Genomic DNA, 18,437 nt, shown 5'->3' on the forward strand with positions numbered 1-18,437 from the left:
AGGCGGAGGAGGATTGCATAAATCCAAGAATTCAATAACATGATGAAACCGTATCAGAGAGGGAAGGCAGGACTAAGCTGGGCATGATAGCCCTGCCTATAATCCTAGTACCCTGGAGGCAAAGGCAGGAGGTCAGCGAGGTCAGTGGCAGCTTCAGTTACAGAGAGGGCCATAGGGGAAGCTCCTTAAAATGTCCATGTGGAGTACTGAGTACATCCAGTCTAAGCAGCAGCCGGCTTCTTGTGGAAGTAGAAACCGAGACCTCTCGATAGCAGTGCTTCCCCAAACGACTGTTCCTTAAAGAGTTTGCACGGGGGCAGTTCACTAGTGCTCGCTGAAGTGTTCTTTCCCTCAAGGCTCTGGGACCATCCCAGAGAAGGGAGAGCCCGCGGCTCCAGAACATCAGACCAAAGCAGTCGATATTCCAGCATGGACGGGCTAAGTAGCCCTCACGCTAACTGAGGAGCTGACAGCCGGTGGTGTCTGGGAGAAGGAGAGGTAGCTTTCTTTATGGATGTGAATCCAGTGGATGGCCCCACAGGAGGAGTCTATGGGAAGCACAGACTGGATCAGTGAGAGGTGGGGAGTGGATGCAGGAGTTGGGGAGGAGTGGTCAGTGAACATGACCACAACACAGTATGGATTCTCAAAGGACTACCTGCAAGGCTGACAGGGCACATGAGGGGAACACAGAAGACTTACTGTAACACTGGATGCAAACTTGGTCTAAGATATTTGAGAACTTGGGTGTCAGTGGTGGCAGAGGGTCCAGTTGGATTCTCTTGAAGTCCTCAGGACAGTCCTTCTTTAGATGGCCTTCTCGCTTACACAAGCTACACACTACTGTGGGAGACTGCAGGGATATGGAAAACCAGAGCAAGTGTGAATAAGAATCTTTGCTAAATAAAGGGTGCTAGAAAAAAAATTAACTACACATATACCCTAATTTAAGCTACTCCAAATGGCCTGAAAGATGGGACGTGGTGCTGGTGACGTCAGGAGAAATGTGAACTGTCTGTGTCCTATGCACTTCTAAAGGAGGGACATGAATCAAGTGGTGTGAAATGGATCAGAAAGTGTGAAACCACAACCAGATGGGAAGCTGCTGTTCTAGTGCACAGACATGGAAACCAGGCTGACAAACAGCTCAGCTGGTAAAAGGAGCCTGCAGCCAAGCCTGGTGACCCGACCTCAATTCCTAGGACCCACACAGTGAAGGAGAGAACTGACTGCCACATGCAGGCAAACGGCACACACGCCTCTTCCTCACAGGAGATAAATGGGTAGGTGTAATAGAAGAACACCAGTAACGGTATTCATTAGAATTATCCAGAGTCCCCAGATCTAAGACCACCAGCGACCATTACCTTGCCTTTGGTGAAGGCCAGTTTTCTAAATTCATAGAAGAAGTCAGACTGGTCCCTGGGTGAGTTTTCCTCAGGAAAACTTTTCTCGTTAAGACTTATTCTGTTTAGGTCTATGAGTAAAGTCCCATCCATGGGTTCTCCACACTCGTCGAGATCTTTGCTCTTAGCAGGCTCAGCCAAGTCATCCTCTTCAGAGAGGACATCCTCCTCACCCGACCCAGTGTGCCTGTTGTCCTCCTGATGTTCACTAACAACCCCCTCCTCATCTTCTGTGTGGTTCATGCTGAGCCTGGGCTCCTCATCTTCCTCTTCTTCCTCCTCCTCCTCGTCGTCATCATCGAAGTGCATGACTGCTGAGGCCTGGCCCTGGACTCCCGGGGAAAAGCAGTTCAGAGACTCCTCCAGTTCATCAGCATCGTCTGTGTGTCCTTCATTTATGTCAGCCTTGTCATCCAAGGAGGCGCAGCTGTCCCGCTCCTTGGCTCCAGGGCTCCGGAGCCCGACTAACTCCAGAGTGTTGTCTGCCTGGAGACCGCACAGGCCGCCACAGTTCTGAAGTTCTGGATGCTTGCTGCAGCTTAAGCTGTGATCATCGCTGCTCCAAAGATGCCCGGCCTTCCTTCTGACTTTCTCGTTGCCACTTTCTGTTTCTTGATGCTGTGCCATGGCATCCTCACAGCCCTCGCAATGGACCTCTGTCTGGTGTATCTCCTTTGGCGGGCTTCCCAACTGCTCAGGGGTACTTTTAAGAATAAGCGGTTGTGCCTTGCAGGCTTCTGAGGTGGGCACACCAGGACCTTGGGCCACAGCTGCTTTCCCCGGTTTATCAGTTTCTGTAGTTTGGAGCTTCGGGCCACAATTCCTTGCTCCTTTATCTGGGTCTGAAACATGGGTAACGGGACTAGGAGGCTTTGTGAGGTTGGGTTTTGTGACTCTATGTGGAAGAGCAAAATATTTGTATGTTGTCCTCAAACAATGAAGTATGTACTCAAACACGGGTTGGTTATTCAGGGTCCTTGCCACATTTCTTTTAACAGAATAGGGGTCTGTAACAGGGGGGGAAAAGAGAGAGAGAGAAAAAAAGAGAAAGCCACCACTTCATACTCTTTTATTTCACCATGCTTAGAACTAGACTTTAAAAGGTAACGCAGGTAACAACAGTAAAATGGATCATGCACCTTACATGCTTTAGTACATTTAAAAACAACTCGGGTGGGAGTGAGGGCGGCAGTTTAAGAGCTGAAAGCAATGCTTCTGAGTCTCCTGCTCTCCCCGGGAACTGGTTCCCTTCCCTAGCTGCTCAGTGACTGGAGGGAGGAAAGATACTACCGTGGCTCTGGGGAACTCAGACTTCCCGACAGGCTTTGTGACCGAGCGCTCTGCACCCTGCTCAGCCAGCCTTGCAGTGTGTCGAGCTTACCTCCACTCTTCCGCCCTGGGAGGCCCCATCACTGAAGTGGCTGGCCTGAGTTTCAGGGGCGAGAGGGAGGCACCAGGAGGAGACACCACTTCTCTCAATCTTTTCTCCTCCCCTAGAACTCCAGCAGGTTAGGCAATTGGCCAGAAGAGCTGAGCCACAGAAACTGCAGGGGAGGGTTTAAAATGTGAGATTCCCTAAGACTGCACATAGAATTTATGCAAAAAGAAAAAAAACCTTATGCAACATAAAGCTTGAAAAAAAAATCAAGCAAAACCAAGATTTCCATGTAGGAGTTTTGCTGTTGCTCTTAGGTTAAAGCAGGAGAGCTAAGATTTCTAGACGGTTCCAACCTCCTGACTCTGCAAAGCGGAGAGGAGTTCATCCATTCAGTGACGCCAACAGGACATCAATGTCTGGCTGACTCTGCAAAGTGACAGCCTTCACTAGAACGTGGTCATGACGAAGCTACTGTTTTCTGCTTCAAAAATAACTCTCTGTTCCCTCCACTGGAGTCAACCAACGTTAAGAACAGTGCTTTTCACGAGAAAAATATTTTACTCATCTTGGTAAACTAACCCTCAAAAGGAATTCCTGAGATGTAGGAGTGAGGGCAGCGAGGAGAACGGCGTAAAACCACGGGGCACTGAGAGAGCCATGTCCCTGCACACCCTACACAGCGGGGACTCAGGCACCGTTAACCAGTCACTTGCTAATTAAAACACTGTACCTTAGGGTAAGCCCTTGGTCCCTCAACCCAGTGCAGTGCATGCAGGGGCCTAGTGTTATTTTACCTTCAGACCAGGCCTGCCTCTGGCGGCAACTGTAAAGAGAGATGTGATAAAAGCGGGCTGTTGGTTGGCACCATGTAAAAAGTAACTGAACACTATTACCTTCAATGGCGATGCGCTTTTTGGGCCAGTCCTTTGATTCCCGGGATATCAATTCTTTGACGCGAATACTGATCACTAAGTCAGCCAGATTAAACTCTAAAGCATAGAACCGCAGCAATTCCACCCAGAGCTGCCCAACTGGCACTGAAGGCTGGTGTTTTATATTAAATGTCAATGGCACCTATGGATGATAAAGAACACAGAGGTTAATTTAGATGCCAGCTCAGCCTGAAAAGTCAGAGATCACTCAAACTTAAGTGAAAAATCTGAAGACTTCAGAAAAGCATGAGCTGGACAGTCCATCTAGGTAATCTTTGTAAGTTCTATTTGGTCAGAGGCGAACAGCCCTGCACCCTGGGGTTCGAGTGTGTTAACACTCAGCCACTGTCCCCAGAATGTCACCACAGGAGCGGACAGCACTCGGTGTGAGGCCCCTGAGGAAGGCTGCTGGTGTGCTCAGGAAAGGCCTCCTGCTGCTGCTGCTGCTGCTGCTGGCAGAGGCACCTGTGCAGGTGGGGTACTGCTGAGGCAGGGGAGGAGGAAGGAACTCACCCTATCTGCCAAGTGGGACTGCATCTTAAGTCAGATAACATTAATATCAGAAACTGACACATGTGTGTCATCACAGACTCTGACAAGTCAAACAACATACGTGACAAAATCAAAGTCCACAGGACCTAGGATGGAAGGGAGCAGGGGAAAGTCCCACCGTGACTGCCAGCGCACAGCTCTTAGCTACTCTGCAACTCACTTTCTCCACTCTAGGAGAAGTGGCTGTGTGACAAGTCTAGTTTAAAACCCACACTCTGCCAGGTACTAGCTGTGATGACCTTGGTCGAGGTCTATAGCCTGTCTAAGACTTGAATTCCTCATCTGGAAAATGGGGATAGCAGTACCCACCTCATAGGGTTGTTGGGAAGACTGAGTGAGATAGTGTCTGTAAAGGGCTTAGCACAGTGCCTGGCAGACAGTGTTCAAAAAATGGTCGCTATCATTATCTGCAGAGAAGGGATGGTACACCTATAACACAGGACAGTGATGAGGATTAAATCAGCAGCGAGGGAAAGCAGCTGGCAGATGTGGCTACTCTCGCACTCTTTCTCAGGAGCTATCTTTGGAAGAATGCAAACATCACTGAAACGCGTCACACTGTAAGATGCTCTTTAGAGGTAACTTAGTTCAACACCCAAGTGCTACAAGAAGGACCTGAAAGGCGCTTCCATGATTGGTTGGTGACACTGCTTAGCAGGAAGAGTCAGGAGAGGCTAAGCATGCCACTGCTCTGAAGTTAAGGATGTTCTAGAGGCTGCTTAACCTCTCAAAATATCAGTTTTAAAATGAAGCATTAAATGGACACATAACAGTGGGCTCACATTTTTCTCTACTACACAACGAATAAAACATTTTCAATATATAATATATAAATTTGTCTACAATCACATTTCTAATACCATGCTTCAAAATAAGCAGTGTGATACTACATTAATTAGTAACCCTCAGGCACATAGATTCTGCCAATCATGAAAGGCCATGCTGCGATTCCTGACTGGAACGGGCATGGTCTAAGTACCACACATTGTACCTGAGGACAAAGAAAGCCTGAGAGCCTTGCTGAATTGTACCTCTTTATCCACAGCCATTTGTCTCTCATGAAGGATTTTTAAGTCTCTCACTTAAGCCTTCAAAGCTTCATAGCAAGGAGCTCAGAAGCTGTGAAGTGTCTACACCACTGGCATTAACCTTTCTTTCCATAGAGAGCGTTCCTCTCCAAACAGGAGCAGCATAGTGCTGCCAACCGCACTACATCCCCAGCACTGAGCTAAACTCTCTAGGAGTCACTGACTGCTGGAGAGGGCCGAGATCCCTTGTGCGGAGGAAGCCGGGGCACGGGAGAGTTAAGAGACCTAAGGACACAGCTGGGAAGGCAGAGCTGGACACAAGAGCCTAGGCTGCTGCCCACAAACAAGTCCGCAGCTCACCACTGTTCCATAAACCATGGACTAGAGGAGTGACATGGCCTTTTAGTACACACTGGGCTCAGAACCACAAGCCCAGTCTCAGAAGGATTTTATGGCGAGTACAGCCATCTTGTATCAAAGGCTTCTTCTACTCCGTGTCTTTAAAAGGTCTCTGCACATAGAAGAAGCCATATAAATAAATGGATTCGTGATGTTAATTTTTCAACCTTTCTCATCACTTGTTTATTCAAGAGGCGGAATAGACAAGGAAATGAAACAGTCATGAACTAATATATAAATACGTGAGCTCCTTAAGAAATAAACGGGGCCAACCATATGACCCAGACCTACACTCAAAGTCAGCTTACTATAGAGAAGCTGCACACCCATGTTTGCCAGTGCAGTACTCACACAGGTCATGCTATGGAGTCAGTCTAAAAACCCACGTGGATGAAAACAATAGGTCTCTCTAAATGACATGAGATCCTATTTGTCCATAAAAAGGAAATTATGTTGTTGGCATGAAAATATATGGAATTAGCGATTATCACACTAAAATAAGCCAGTCTCACAAATATGGGAATCCCATTTTGTCTCATATGCAGAGCAGAAGAGCGGAATAAGGTAGGTCAGTAAAAAGGGGTCTATTCGGGATACAGAGAAGGAACAGTAGTAGGGGACAGGTGGACCAAGAAATGGTAGAGGAATGAAGAAGATCAAAACATATTACAATCACGCAGAGAAACGGCATTTGTAGTGAGACCCACTCCTAGGTACAATGAGCCAGTCACGATAAAGCCCCATCTGGCAGCTTTGAGAGGCTGGGGCTGGAAGACTACCACAAACTCCAGACTACCCTGGGGCAGCCTGGGAAACAGACCCAAACCGACGTAAACAAAAGACAGTGAGGACAAACAAGACTGGGGACAGACTGACGGGTGAACACCACAGCCGACACCAGGGAGAACAGACCTGCCCCGTCTTCCTGGGCGTCTCTTTGGGGGCCTCCTCTTTTGTAGTGCTGGCGCCCCCTGTGGTGTCATCGGTGTACTCCCAGACCACGGAGTCTTTCTCAATGTCTTTAAGGATGAAATTCCCTAATTTATTTAATGAGAATTCTTCAATCTAGAAAAAAATAATTAGACATATCTTACTATATAGTATGAACAATTCTGATACAGAGGGTATCAAAATATTCATAGGAGTAAAAACTCAACACACACAACAGTTCACTGAACGTAAAATTGGGGATGGCAAGATAGCTCAGTGGGTAAAAGGCCTAACGATCTGAAGTCAATCCCAAGGTAGAATGGAGTAGGGTTCTTGAAAGTTGTTCTCTGACTTCTACACACAATAATGAAAAAAATTAGAAAAAGAAAAAGAAAAACAAATCAGTTCACCAACTACCTTTAAGATTTGATAATTTAAGTATCTTTTCAGGGGTAAAGAGCAGGGTTTTGATTTGCAAAAGCCATGGTGACTTTGCTTAAGTTTTCAGTATCCTGGCATGTCTAAGACCTGTCACAAAACTGGAAACAAACAAACAAACCAAAATAAAACAAAACCCTTGGAGAAAACAAAATAGCCTAACAAGTATTTGAAGCTGCTGGTTCTAAAAGTAGAACTGACACTTTAGCCTTGGCTCCCTCTAGCTATGTGCCCTTGAGAGTTTGGGGCATCTCTCTAGGCCTCAGCATCCTGAGAAGTGGAGTTCCGTTACAAAGTACTGGTGCTATTATTTATCTGCTAATGGCACAATGTTCAAAAAATTTCAAAGGAGGCCAGGAATTGCTCCTATCAGCACTGTGAGGATATGCAACTATCATCTAGACCACCTTCATTACAGAACAGTCTTCCGGGGGTGACTTGGGTAGGTGGTGTACCTGGACACACATGGAGTCCAAGCTTCTCAGCGAAAAGCAGGAGTTCAAGGAGAGTCTGGTCAGCTTGGCAAGATTGTCTCAAAGCCAAACAGGGCTGGAGAGACGGCTCAGTGTCTGAGAGCACTGGTTTCTCTTCCAGGACACAGGTTTGATTCCTAGCACCCATGTGATAGTTCCCAAACACCGGTAACTACAGCTCCAGAGGATCTGATGCCTCTGGCCTCTGTAGGCGCCTGCCTGCATGCATGCCCGCACATGCACACAGAGGCTAGGGAGACGCCGTGGCAGAGCATTTGTGATGGTAGCATGTTAATTCCCAGAATTACTACCCCATAAAACATTAGATTTCACAAATTCTTACTAAGTCCAAAAGTATTTATGTATATTTTTTACATTACTAATGAAAATGTCAGTGCATTGCGGAAGAAAAGGTTTGGGGTGCTAAGCTCAGAGAGGCACTATGGAGCACTGGACAGTTCTCTCCCTACACAATGTGGGGTTCATCAGTCATAGTGCCTGGGCTACTTTTCCTACCACTGAAAGAAGCAATGTGAGTAACAACATGTTTATTCTAGCTCATAGTCGATCATGGCAGGGAAGTGAAGGTAGCTTTCTCCTTCAACCCATATCAACCTGATGAAGACAACCCCTCTAAGCATGCCTAGAAGCTTGTCTTCCAGGTGATTCTAGATTCTGTCAAGTTGACAACACAACCATCACATGTAATCAACAAGTTAACGAACACACTAAGATGTGGATTGTTCCCGAATGTACACCTACTGGTTGTCAATCAATGGCTTAGCTGACAGCAATTCTGCTTTCCTCTTTACCCAAGAAGTCAGTCTTCTCCTGGCCTTCCTAACACCTCTATTCCCAGTGCCACAGACTCCACCCCTTGCCACCTCTCTCATTTCTCAAAGACAGCACAATCTGACAGACATGCACTAGAGCATGAGAAAGACCTCACCCAGGTGGGTATGCACGTTTATGACATGCATTGTTTGGTTTGCTGCTCTAACACAGCACCCAGAATGGTTGGAGAGAGCAGTGCTCTATAACGATTCTCCCAGAAACACTTTGGAAGACAGAGAGTGATACTGTGTCTTCGTTAGATACATGCATTCAGTGTTCTTAAAGTCAGTGCTATTATTTCTGGTCTTCATAATTTTCTTCTTTTTTTGTAGGACCAGGAAAAAGCTCTACCATGGAGCCTATCCTGTCCTTAATGTTTTGTAGAAAACAAAATTTTTAGAACTTAAAATGTTTTTATTTATTTATTTATTTATTATGTATACAATATTCTGTCCGTGTGTATCCTGCAGGCCAGAAGAGGGCACCAGACCCCATTACAGATGGTTGTGAGCCACCATGTGGTTGCTGGGAATTGAACTCAGGACCTTTGGAAGAGCAGGCAATGCTCTTAACCTCTGAGCCATCTCTCCAGCCCCTAATTTTTAAACTTGATATAGATTATAGTTTTAGTTTTCTTAGAAACTCTTACTATGAAGACTTCACTTCTGAGCATTCCAGTTTTGACTTTCCGTAGGTGTCTGACCCATTCTGAGGTAACTAGGGAGTACAAGGGCTTAATGTCTGCCCTTTCCCCATGGATATTTGGTTTTTCTTGGTATTTCTTAAAAAGACATGTTGTAATCAAACACTAATATTTCGGTAACAAAAGTATGGTAGAATAATCAGATACTTCAGATCTGGTTAAGTGTTTAGATTTTTTTCAGAAGTAATTTAATAAGATCACTATTAGGCAAAACCAGAAAGTGTCATACCCATGATCCTAGATAAACTGGCAAGAGAGGGTCTTTCCTTTGCTGAAGAAAGAAAACGGCCATCAGTGCAAACACGTATGGCGGCAGGCCTCCTTCTTCAGGGCGGTCGATGCTACAAAGCTGCAACAAATCAAACCCACATTAGTGACACTTGTTTGGGGGTGGCTGGAGACTAAACCCACAGCCAACTTGCACTAGCAAACTCTGTCCTGAGCTACACCCCAGCTCCTGTAAGGTTTTTCCAATTCACCAAGTTAAAAATGGGGAAACCTGTTTATCCCAGATTTAAGAAGTGGAACCTTCTAGCATGGCTATACCTGAATCAGTAAAGCCTTGGCTTATGAACCCTCTGTTTTTAACTGGGTATTTTATTCCTGGGCTGTCTTTTTGAGACAGGGTCTTGGTATGTAGTAGCTCAGGCTCCTGTCTCAGCCTCCTTAGCACTGAGACTATCGATATGTGCTAACACCCAGCCAGCCGTCCATTTTATCACCATGATGTGATCTTCGTTTGGGGCTGCTTATGTTGACACTGCAACTCAACAACTTATCTAGAAAACTACGGAACTGTAGGACAATTACAGTACTTTTATCTTTCTGGAGTCTCTGAATATGTTTCTGAAAATAGTCTAAGAAGCTTTATGTCAGGGGCTGGAGAGATGGCTCAGTGGTTAAGAGCACTGACTGCTCTTCCAGAGGTCCTGAGTTCAATTCCCAGCAACCATATGGTGGCTCACAGCCATCTATAATGAGACCTGGCGCCCCCTTCTGGCTTGCGGGCACATATGGAAGGAATGCTGTACACATAATAAATAAATTTTTTTTTAAAAAAAGCTTTATGTCAAATATTACTATGCCTCAGAATAAAGAAGTTAAAATAGAACTTCTTTGGTTACATTCTACAAGTTTGTCCCAAATCTGATTTTTTTTTCTTTTCTTTTCTTTCTTTTTTTTTCCTTTGGTTTTTCAAGCTAGGGTTTCTCTGTGTAGCCCTGGCAGTCTGGAACTCATAGGGATCCACCTGTGTGCCCTGCATGCTGGGATTAAAGCTGTGTGCCACCACTACCGCCTAGCTCCAAATCTGATTTTTAATAAGCATTATAATTCATTTTATCTTCTGAGGAATAATGTCACACTGAAGTAGAAATGCTGAGCTTTTCTTCTGTGTATGTTCAAGTTTCTAGTAAATATTCTGACATCCACTCTCTTGATGCCTGTAAATACATGTCTGACATCAGGCACGGTAACACATATCTGTAATTTCAGCACTCGGGAAGCAGAGACAGGAGGATAGCTGCAAGTTTGGGAACAGCCTGGATTATGTAGTGAGTTCCAGGCTAGCCAGGGCTGCCAAAACTAAACAAAAACAATCAAACAAACCCAACAAAATCCAAACAAACAAAACCAAAACAGATACTCACACACAAAATCCCCCCAATCCTACCTTTGCCCAGTATCTAAATGCAATCACCAGAGGAACCAGCCTTGGCTCTAGTTTTCCAAGAGCCGTTAGGTGCTTTGTGGTCAGACAAGCATTTTCATTTCCTGCACTCACTTTACAAAGAAGACCACTAGTGGGGGAAGGAGAAGGATGGGAGGGAAAAGAGAAAAAATTGTGTTAAATAGGGATACATCAACAAATTTACACCAACAATAAAACCTAAAGAAGAGCATAAAATCATGAGCAGCTTCATTAAGATGCTAGATTTTAAAAAAAAAGGAGTTTTATTTTATGCATGTGACTGTCTTGTCTAAATGTAAGTATATTGTGTGCCGTGCACATGTATGGTCCCCTAGAAAGTCAGAAGAGGGCTCTGATTCCTGGAACTGGAATCCCTGGTTCCTGTAAGCTACCAAGTGGATGCTGGTCATCAAACACAGCTCCTCTGCAGGAACAGCCAGTGCTCTTAACCTCTGAGCATCTCACCAACCCCAAAACTGGATTAAAAAAAAAAAGGCAGCTATTTTTGAGTATTAAAAATATCTTGGAAAGAGCACAAGAACAGAGAAGTATTATCCAAGGCCTGCTTTGCCCATCCTAGTAGTACAAGAGTGTCCTGAGAGTCAAAGGGATTTGCCGGTAAGTGGCAGTGTCCGTGCTTTCCACACTGATCCCTAGCTCAGATGCACAAATGCTACTGAAGACAATGGCAAAGGTGCTACAAGGAAGCAACTATTCAATCAGGCCAGGTTAGCTGAAATCTGTTAAGATACTTCCAACACTTTATTTTCCTTTTCTTCTAAAAATAAAAGGACAGGGAAGATGCCAGCAAGTACAAGTAACAGCCAGGTTAGGAACTTACAAGTTAAGCCTGAGATTTAACCAAGTACTTGTGACTTTGGTGATCTGAGGAGCTGGGCATAGCGGTACATTCCTGTGATCCCAGCACAGAAGCAAGCACACAGCCATAAGCTGGAGGCCATCTTCAGCTACATAGTAATTCAAGGCCATCCTGGGCTACATATTGTTAGACTGTATCTCAAAATAAACCCAAATACAATAAATCATATAAAATAGCTTAAAGACATGAGACCTTTGCTTATCTCTGCACACCACCACTGGCACCCGGGCATGGAAGTCAGCATCAACGTCAGTAAAGGAGTCTGAGGAAAGAGGAAAAGCAATCAAGAGGGTTAATTCAAACCTTTGAGATGCAGAACTGGGAAAGCTCAAGAGCAGTGGGGCCTGAGGCCACTACACAAACCACCCTCAGGTGACTTAGGAAGAGAGAGCACTGTGTCCAAGAATGCCCTAATCTTTCACAGCTAGTGTTTGACCAGGACTGCAGCGTTGAAGCAGCATTTAAATGCTATGTGGACAACGTAATTAGAAATATGCACAGAGACTAAAGACAAAGTGATGCGAAAGCTACTAAATCATTGTGTCAAATATGTACCGATTGAAACAAGATGAAATGTTTAAATGTTTCTTATAACAAACCGAGAGAATAAGAACACCTAACTCAAGGGAAGGTACCATCCCCGAAGAGGCCAGAAGCCCCAAGGGGACATTGTATTGGAGAAGACAACTGAGGAGCCCATTGGGAACAACTGTCTTTGAGTTCAGTAATCCGGATGGGGCCATACCTATTCACCACTTGAAAGGCTGGTTTAAACCACACAATGAAGCAGATCACTATGCGTTTACTCCCAACAGTAAATACCACAGATTTTTGAATTTTTCACTCAGTCTAGGGCTCACTAATCCTGAATGCTGTCAACCTAACCACTGGCTGACTGCTGGTCCTGCAGAGTGCTAGCTGGACTCTAGCTAATAATTCAAGGGTGTTTACTTTTATTTTTGCTTTGGATTTTACCCGTGTAAGTAATTTTTAAAAGTGAAATTCCTACTTGCAGTTTGGTAGTAAGATATATTCAAATTTATAGACAGAAGACAAAATCAGAAGCAAAATGTGGAAGAATTTGGCCTTACCACTGTTCTTTAAACATTCTTGAACAAGTAAGAGGACATCTGGCTGAGACATCTAGGAAATAAATGAATGAATACATGAAATAATCCCTGAGTATTTTTGTTTTTCTGGTATAATACAGTTTGAAGTTCCCCAAATTGCTTTCCAAATAAGAAATGCACATTGCTACAAGTGAAGAGAATAGTCATTAGCCTGTGTGTAAAGCCACCCAAGAGTCCGTGAGGAGGCATGGGTGTGGGTAAAGGACTGGCTAACTATGTAGAAACTCGTTCCTGAGGTAGTGATCCCCTAGCTGTCTCAATGGCGGTTGGAAGATGTTCTACTGCAACAATGTTCCTCTCACTCTGAAACACTGTTGCAATACACAGCTACACGTTCCAATATCAATATCCCTTTCTCTAATCTTTGTTCCACATCGGACCAAAACCCTTCAAGATTCTCCAATGGATCCTTTAAATTTAAATTTGTTTCTTATGTTGTTGGTTTGAGGTGTTTTATTTTTAGATTTGTGTGTGTGTGTGTGTGTGTGTGTGTGTCCCTGAAGAGATCAGAAGAGGGTGTCAAATCCTCAGAACAGGAGGCATATGGCAGTTGTAAACAGGAGGCAGGTGTAGGCAGTAGCAAACACCTGATTTGAGGTCTGGGATGCAAACACAGGTACTCTGGAAGCAGCATCAACACTGAACAGCTGAGCTGTCACTCTAGCCTTTTTCCGACCAGGTCTTGTTCTACAGCTCAGCCTGGCCTCAAACTCATAGGAATCCTACCACTGCCTCTCGAATGCTGGGATTACAGGTGTGAGCCACCTTCCCAATTCATAGGTTCTTAAAATACTTGCTAATATCATACTGTTGTTAGGTCAAGGTCAAAGTTTTACTACACAGTCTTCAAGATCCTGTACAACTGGCCCAGGTCTCTACAGGCTAAGCAGAATTCTGTGGAAATGTGCCCTCTTTGAGGAAGCTAAGACTGTTCCCAGAGCTTGTCCCTGAGTCCTGCTTCTCTGCACAGCAGTCACTGAAGAAACAGCGTATGTCCTGACTAGCTACAAGTGCCAGAGACCCAGGCCTATTTTGTCCTTTACAAACTAGCACAGTGCCTACATGCAACAGGGACTTAGTGAAAATTTGCTATATCAATGATACCAGATCAAAATAACTACTATGGATTTACTCTGATAAATCACTTAGTAGAATTTGAAACTTAAAAAAACTATTAAGATTGGGGCTATAGATGGCTCAGCAGTTAAGAGCACATACTTCTCTTCCAGAGGACCTGAGTTCAGTTCCTAGCGCCCACATTAGGCAGCTCACAACCACTTGTAACTCCAGTTCCTATGGGAATCTAATACCTCTGGTCTCTGAAGGGACACCTACACTCACACGCCTATACCTACATGGAGACAACAGACAGACAAACACAGACACACACACACTCTAAAATAAAGTTTTAAAAAAAGAAGTAAAATTTATGGGTTACCTAATCAGGTAGCTATAGAATCAAGCACAGCAAGGAATGAGAGACTATGAGCAAGACCATCAAGGAATCCAACCTCAGAATCTGGTGGTTGTTTCAAAGACAGGGTCTTACTAAGGAACCCTGGCTGGCCTGCAACTTCACTATATAGACTGGGCTGGCCTCATACTCACAGACTCACCTGCCTCTAGGACCAAAGGCATGTGCCACCCACCATGCCTGGTCTCAGAATCTGTATTTTTAACAAACAGCATAGACCAAGTTGTGAAAAAGACAGTGGGAACCAGAGTGGGCAAATGGATAATCTAAGTTTTTTCTGTGCTTAAAGTTCTGACTTATCCATGTCTTTGGGAATCACATTTTACCAAAACAAAGGCTTACATAGCTAGTTTGCGAGTATGTGTGTGTGTGTGTGTGTGTGTGTGTGTGTGTGGTCCTCACTTTATGCTTGCCTCCAGCTTGCTTTGTCTGAGGCTAGCCTTGAACTCCTGATCTTCTTGCCTCCAGTTCTCTAGTACTAGGATTACAGGATTCCATCATGAAGTTGTTTTAAAAAGCCTATTTTTTAAATTGCATGTATGCATTGTTCCTATGTGTGGGGACATACATACATGTGGCCAGAGGACAGTTTGTGGCACCAGACATGGAGCTCCAGTCATCAGGCTTGGGGTCAAGCACTTTTACCCACTGAGCCATCTCTCTGGTCCATCACTATTTTATTATTATTATTATTATTATTATTATTATTATTATTATTACTACTATTAATGATACATAAAAGGGGAACTGGGCGCTAATTAGGTTTCCAGACCATGTTTTCAAACATACACTATTTGAATATCTGCCTTCCTGTCATAGAAAGGTTGGTTTTATGAGGGGAATTTAAACCTTCTGAATTCATAGACACATACACACCCTCGCAAAAATCCATACACCTCAAAAGTAAGTAGAAAAGATCTGTAGAAAAATAAACATGAAAATCTGTAAAGTAAAATAATAAAATTCTGAAGCTGCAGACAGACAGAAGACATAAAAATGAAAATTCTCAGGGAGAGCTGTCACGGCCACACTTTAAGTCTCAAAATATATTCACATCCAGGTCACATTGGAAAGAATTTACACTTTTTGCCATCAGACAGCCAAGAGTCTAGAGCACGCTCTCTGGAAAAGCCTATGCCACTGTGCACCACAGCAGGCTGACACCAGCCAAAGCTAAAGTCCTAGAAAGGAACATGGTGACAAAGTGGCTTCGTGAGGCCTGATTTCCTCACAATCCATATGAGCCCTAGGGACTCGCTCATCAGCAATCAAATCCTGAGAATTCTCAGATCTAAAAGCCTTGCCCCTGATGTCCCCAAGAACACCCACCACTCCATTAAGAAAGTGGCTTCTGCCAGGTGCACACCTTTAATCCCAGCACCAGGGAGGCAGAGGCGGGTGGATCTCTGTGAGTTCAAGGCCAGCCTGATCTACAAGAGCTAGTTCTAAGACAGGCTTCAAGCTTTCAAGAAACCCTGTCACGAAAAACAAACAAAACAAAGAAGAAAGTGACTTCTGTGTACATTTTGAGAGGGACAGAAAAGATAAGGACACCAACTGGCTTGATATTCTAAGACCAAGCAGGTCTGCCCAGCCAAATGAAAATACACACAAATGTGGCCAAGTTCTCCGCAATAAAACAAGCTTAAAATAAAGACAGGGGCTCAGGAGTTAAAGCACTTCTTCTTCTGGAGGACCAGAGTTCAGATCCCAGCACTCACACCAGGTGGCTCACAAGCTCCAGGGGATCTGATGCTCTCTGGCTTCCATGGACACCTACACACATGGCATTCATGCACATACATGCACACGCGCGCACACACACACACACACAGAGTAGGAAGGGCACGTGAGTGAGTTCATACCAGCATGTAAACATAAAACCTTTCTTAAAAGCTAAACAAATAAGAGAATTCTTGGTGACTGCAAAGTCCAGCACATCATTTTGTACTTACGGTAGCTGGAAACTGAACATCAATGTTCACATCTGAGTCTTTGAAGCCGAGTCTGCTACAGGAAGATCCATACAGCCTAAGAGAACAGTCTAGAAACAAGTAAGTATATGGGAGTCACAGTTAAAATCTCTCAAAAGCTGTAACCAAACACTGCTGTTTAAAACCCAAAACCATCAAAGCTGTGCCCAGAAGCAAGACCATCTGAGCCCAGATACTCGCAGAGGAGGACTACAAAGCCATTGCTCAGCCTTTTGACTCCAGCCACCCTGCCATGGGCTCTGAAGCATCTAATGATCACATTGTGATCACGATCACATTTTAAAATCCTGATGTGGAATGTAAAAAGTCCCCTGGTTTTAGAACCTCAGTACATCATGAGCTACTACAAGCATTTCTTTCTAGTGTCAGAATGCACAGGGAGCTCTGACTTAGTATATGGAGTAGGTTTCACTAAAAAGTAAGGGTTCTTGCTGTTGTTCAGGTTTGCCTTTGTGGTGATACTGTGTTTGTTTTAAAAAATAAAGCTTGCCTGAAGATCAGAGCCCAGATCTAAGCCACTAGAGTCCAGGCAATGGTAGCACACACCTTTAATCCTAGTACTTGGGAGTTCCACACCTTTAATTTCAGCACTAGGGAGATAGAAACAGAAAGGGAGATGGCTGGGCTGAGGGAGAAATATAAGGTGGGAGGAGACAGGAGCTCACTGCAGTCTGAGGTTTGGTGGAGACAGATGCAGTCTGGAGATGCAGTCTGAGGACAGGATCAGTCCTTTGGTCTGAGCATTGGTAGAGGTAAAAGAATTCTCTAGTGACTGGCACTTTGCTGCTTCTCTGATCTTCAGCATTAACCCTATATCTGACTCTGGGTTTTTGTTTTTAACACCAGTTAGAGTTTGTGCTACATGCCTTGATTCTGGGGCAATCATTTTGCTGCACCCTCCCAAAAGCTGGAACCCCAGGCTTGTCTACTACACCCAGCTAACAGTGCCATTTTTGTGAGGGAACAGGAGGCAAGGCCTCAAGTAGCCCTGTTGGCACCTAACTACCTCTGTAGCCGAGAATAACTGGGAACTTCTTATGCCCCTGCCCCTACCTCCTCCTAGGCGTTAGACTGCCACCATATAAAGCTCTGAAGTGACTTTTCAGTAGGAATCACCACAGCATGAACAAAAGCCTTGAGCAGAACACAACCACTTCTGAAAATCATTTGCAAAATACTACAGAATAATTTAAACTGTGACAAGCTGGGTGTGGTGAGGCTCACACCCAAGTCCCCACATTTGGAAGGTTGAGGAAAGAGATGGAGTTCACTCATCCCCTCATGAGGGCATCTCCTGGTCATTTGTAACTTTAGTAAATTTTATTTGTAAAATTGAATATACTTTGTTACGGAAAACTGGTGAAACCCAAGAAGTCACTCAAATCATTTAATTTTTTTTTAAATGATAAAGCTCCCCTTGATGGGCACAGTGGAAGAAGCATTGAAATTAACGCTATAAACGCACACAGGTGACTCACGTCTGCACCCACACCTTGCTAAAAGAGCAGTGTGCCGGGCGGGGTGGGGCACGCCTTTAGTTCCAGCACCTGGGAGGAAGTGGGCAGCTCTCTGAGTCTGAGGCCAGCCTGGTCTACAGAGTGAGTTTCAATCCAAACAGGGCTACACAGTGAGACCTTGTCTCAGGGGAAAAACAAAAGAGGAAGTGCTTTTAATTTTGGTAGCTTGTTATGACCGTCATGTGCATAACTTTGGTACGAGTAGTTCAGAGTCGTGATGTAATTAAGCCATGACTCCAGCTCTCTTCCCTCCCTCGCCTGCAGCTCACTAAGCAGTCCCAGGTAGCCTGGACGTCATGATCCTCTTGCATCAGCCTTCCAAGTGCTGGGGCCTTGTGGGATTTTTGGACGGGATTGTCTGCTATTCACTGGCAATTCTGCCATACAGGAAAGACTCCGGAGCCCACTAAGCTCCTCAGTCACTTGCCTACAGAGGCCCAGCCAGTGTGTGGGTGAGTCTGCTGCTGGGCAGGACTGGACAATGACTGTCAGGCAGTAACTGCCCCAGCCTTAAATGTTACAGACAGCTTGTCCCTCGAAAGCTAACCCCATAACTCGATGACTCTAAAATTAAAGAGGCAGCTGGGCAATGGTGGCGCACGCCTTTAATCCCAGCACTTGGGAGGCAGAGGCAGGCGGATCTCTGTGAGTTCGAGACCAGCCTGGTCTACAGAGCTAG

At 44.8% G+C, this 18,437-nt stretch overlaps 1 protein-coding gene across 1 annotated transcript in view; it reads right to left on the minus strand.

Moving 5' to 3' along the window:
* Positions 1 to 18,437, minus strand: part of Tut7 (terminal uridylyl transferase 7) — a 51,639-nt gene that overhangs the window by 24,654 nt on the left and 8,548 nt on the right. The window contains exons 5-13 of the mRNA XM_026782935.1: positions 16,203 to 16,291; positions 12,735 to 12,786; positions 11,836 to 11,905; positions 10,746 to 10,872; positions 9,303 to 9,422; positions 6,608 to 6,760; positions 3,678 to 3,858; positions 1,368 to 2,413; positions 703 to 853 (exon numbers count right to left, since the gene is read on the minus strand). Coding sequence (XP_026638736.1) covers positions 703 to 853; positions 1,368 to 2,413; positions 3,678 to 3,858; positions 6,608 to 6,760; positions 9,303 to 9,422; positions 10,746 to 10,872; positions 11,836 to 11,905; positions 12,735 to 12,786; positions 16,203 to 16,291 — 1,989 coding nt within the window. The remainder of the gene's footprint in view (positions 1 to 702; positions 854 to 1,367; positions 2,414 to 3,677; positions 3,859 to 6,607; positions 6,761 to 9,302; positions 9,423 to 10,745; positions 10,873 to 11,835; positions 11,906 to 12,734; positions 12,787 to 16,202; positions 16,292 to 18,437) is intronic.

This window comes from Microtus ochrogaster, chromosome 16, assembly GCF_000317375.1.
Source record: "Microtus ochrogaster isolate Prairie Vole_2 chromosome 16, MicOch1.0, whole genome shotgun sequence".
In the NCBI taxonomy this organism is placed as follows: Eukaryota; Metazoa; Chordata; class Mammalia; order Rodentia; family Cricetidae; genus Microtus; species Microtus ochrogaster.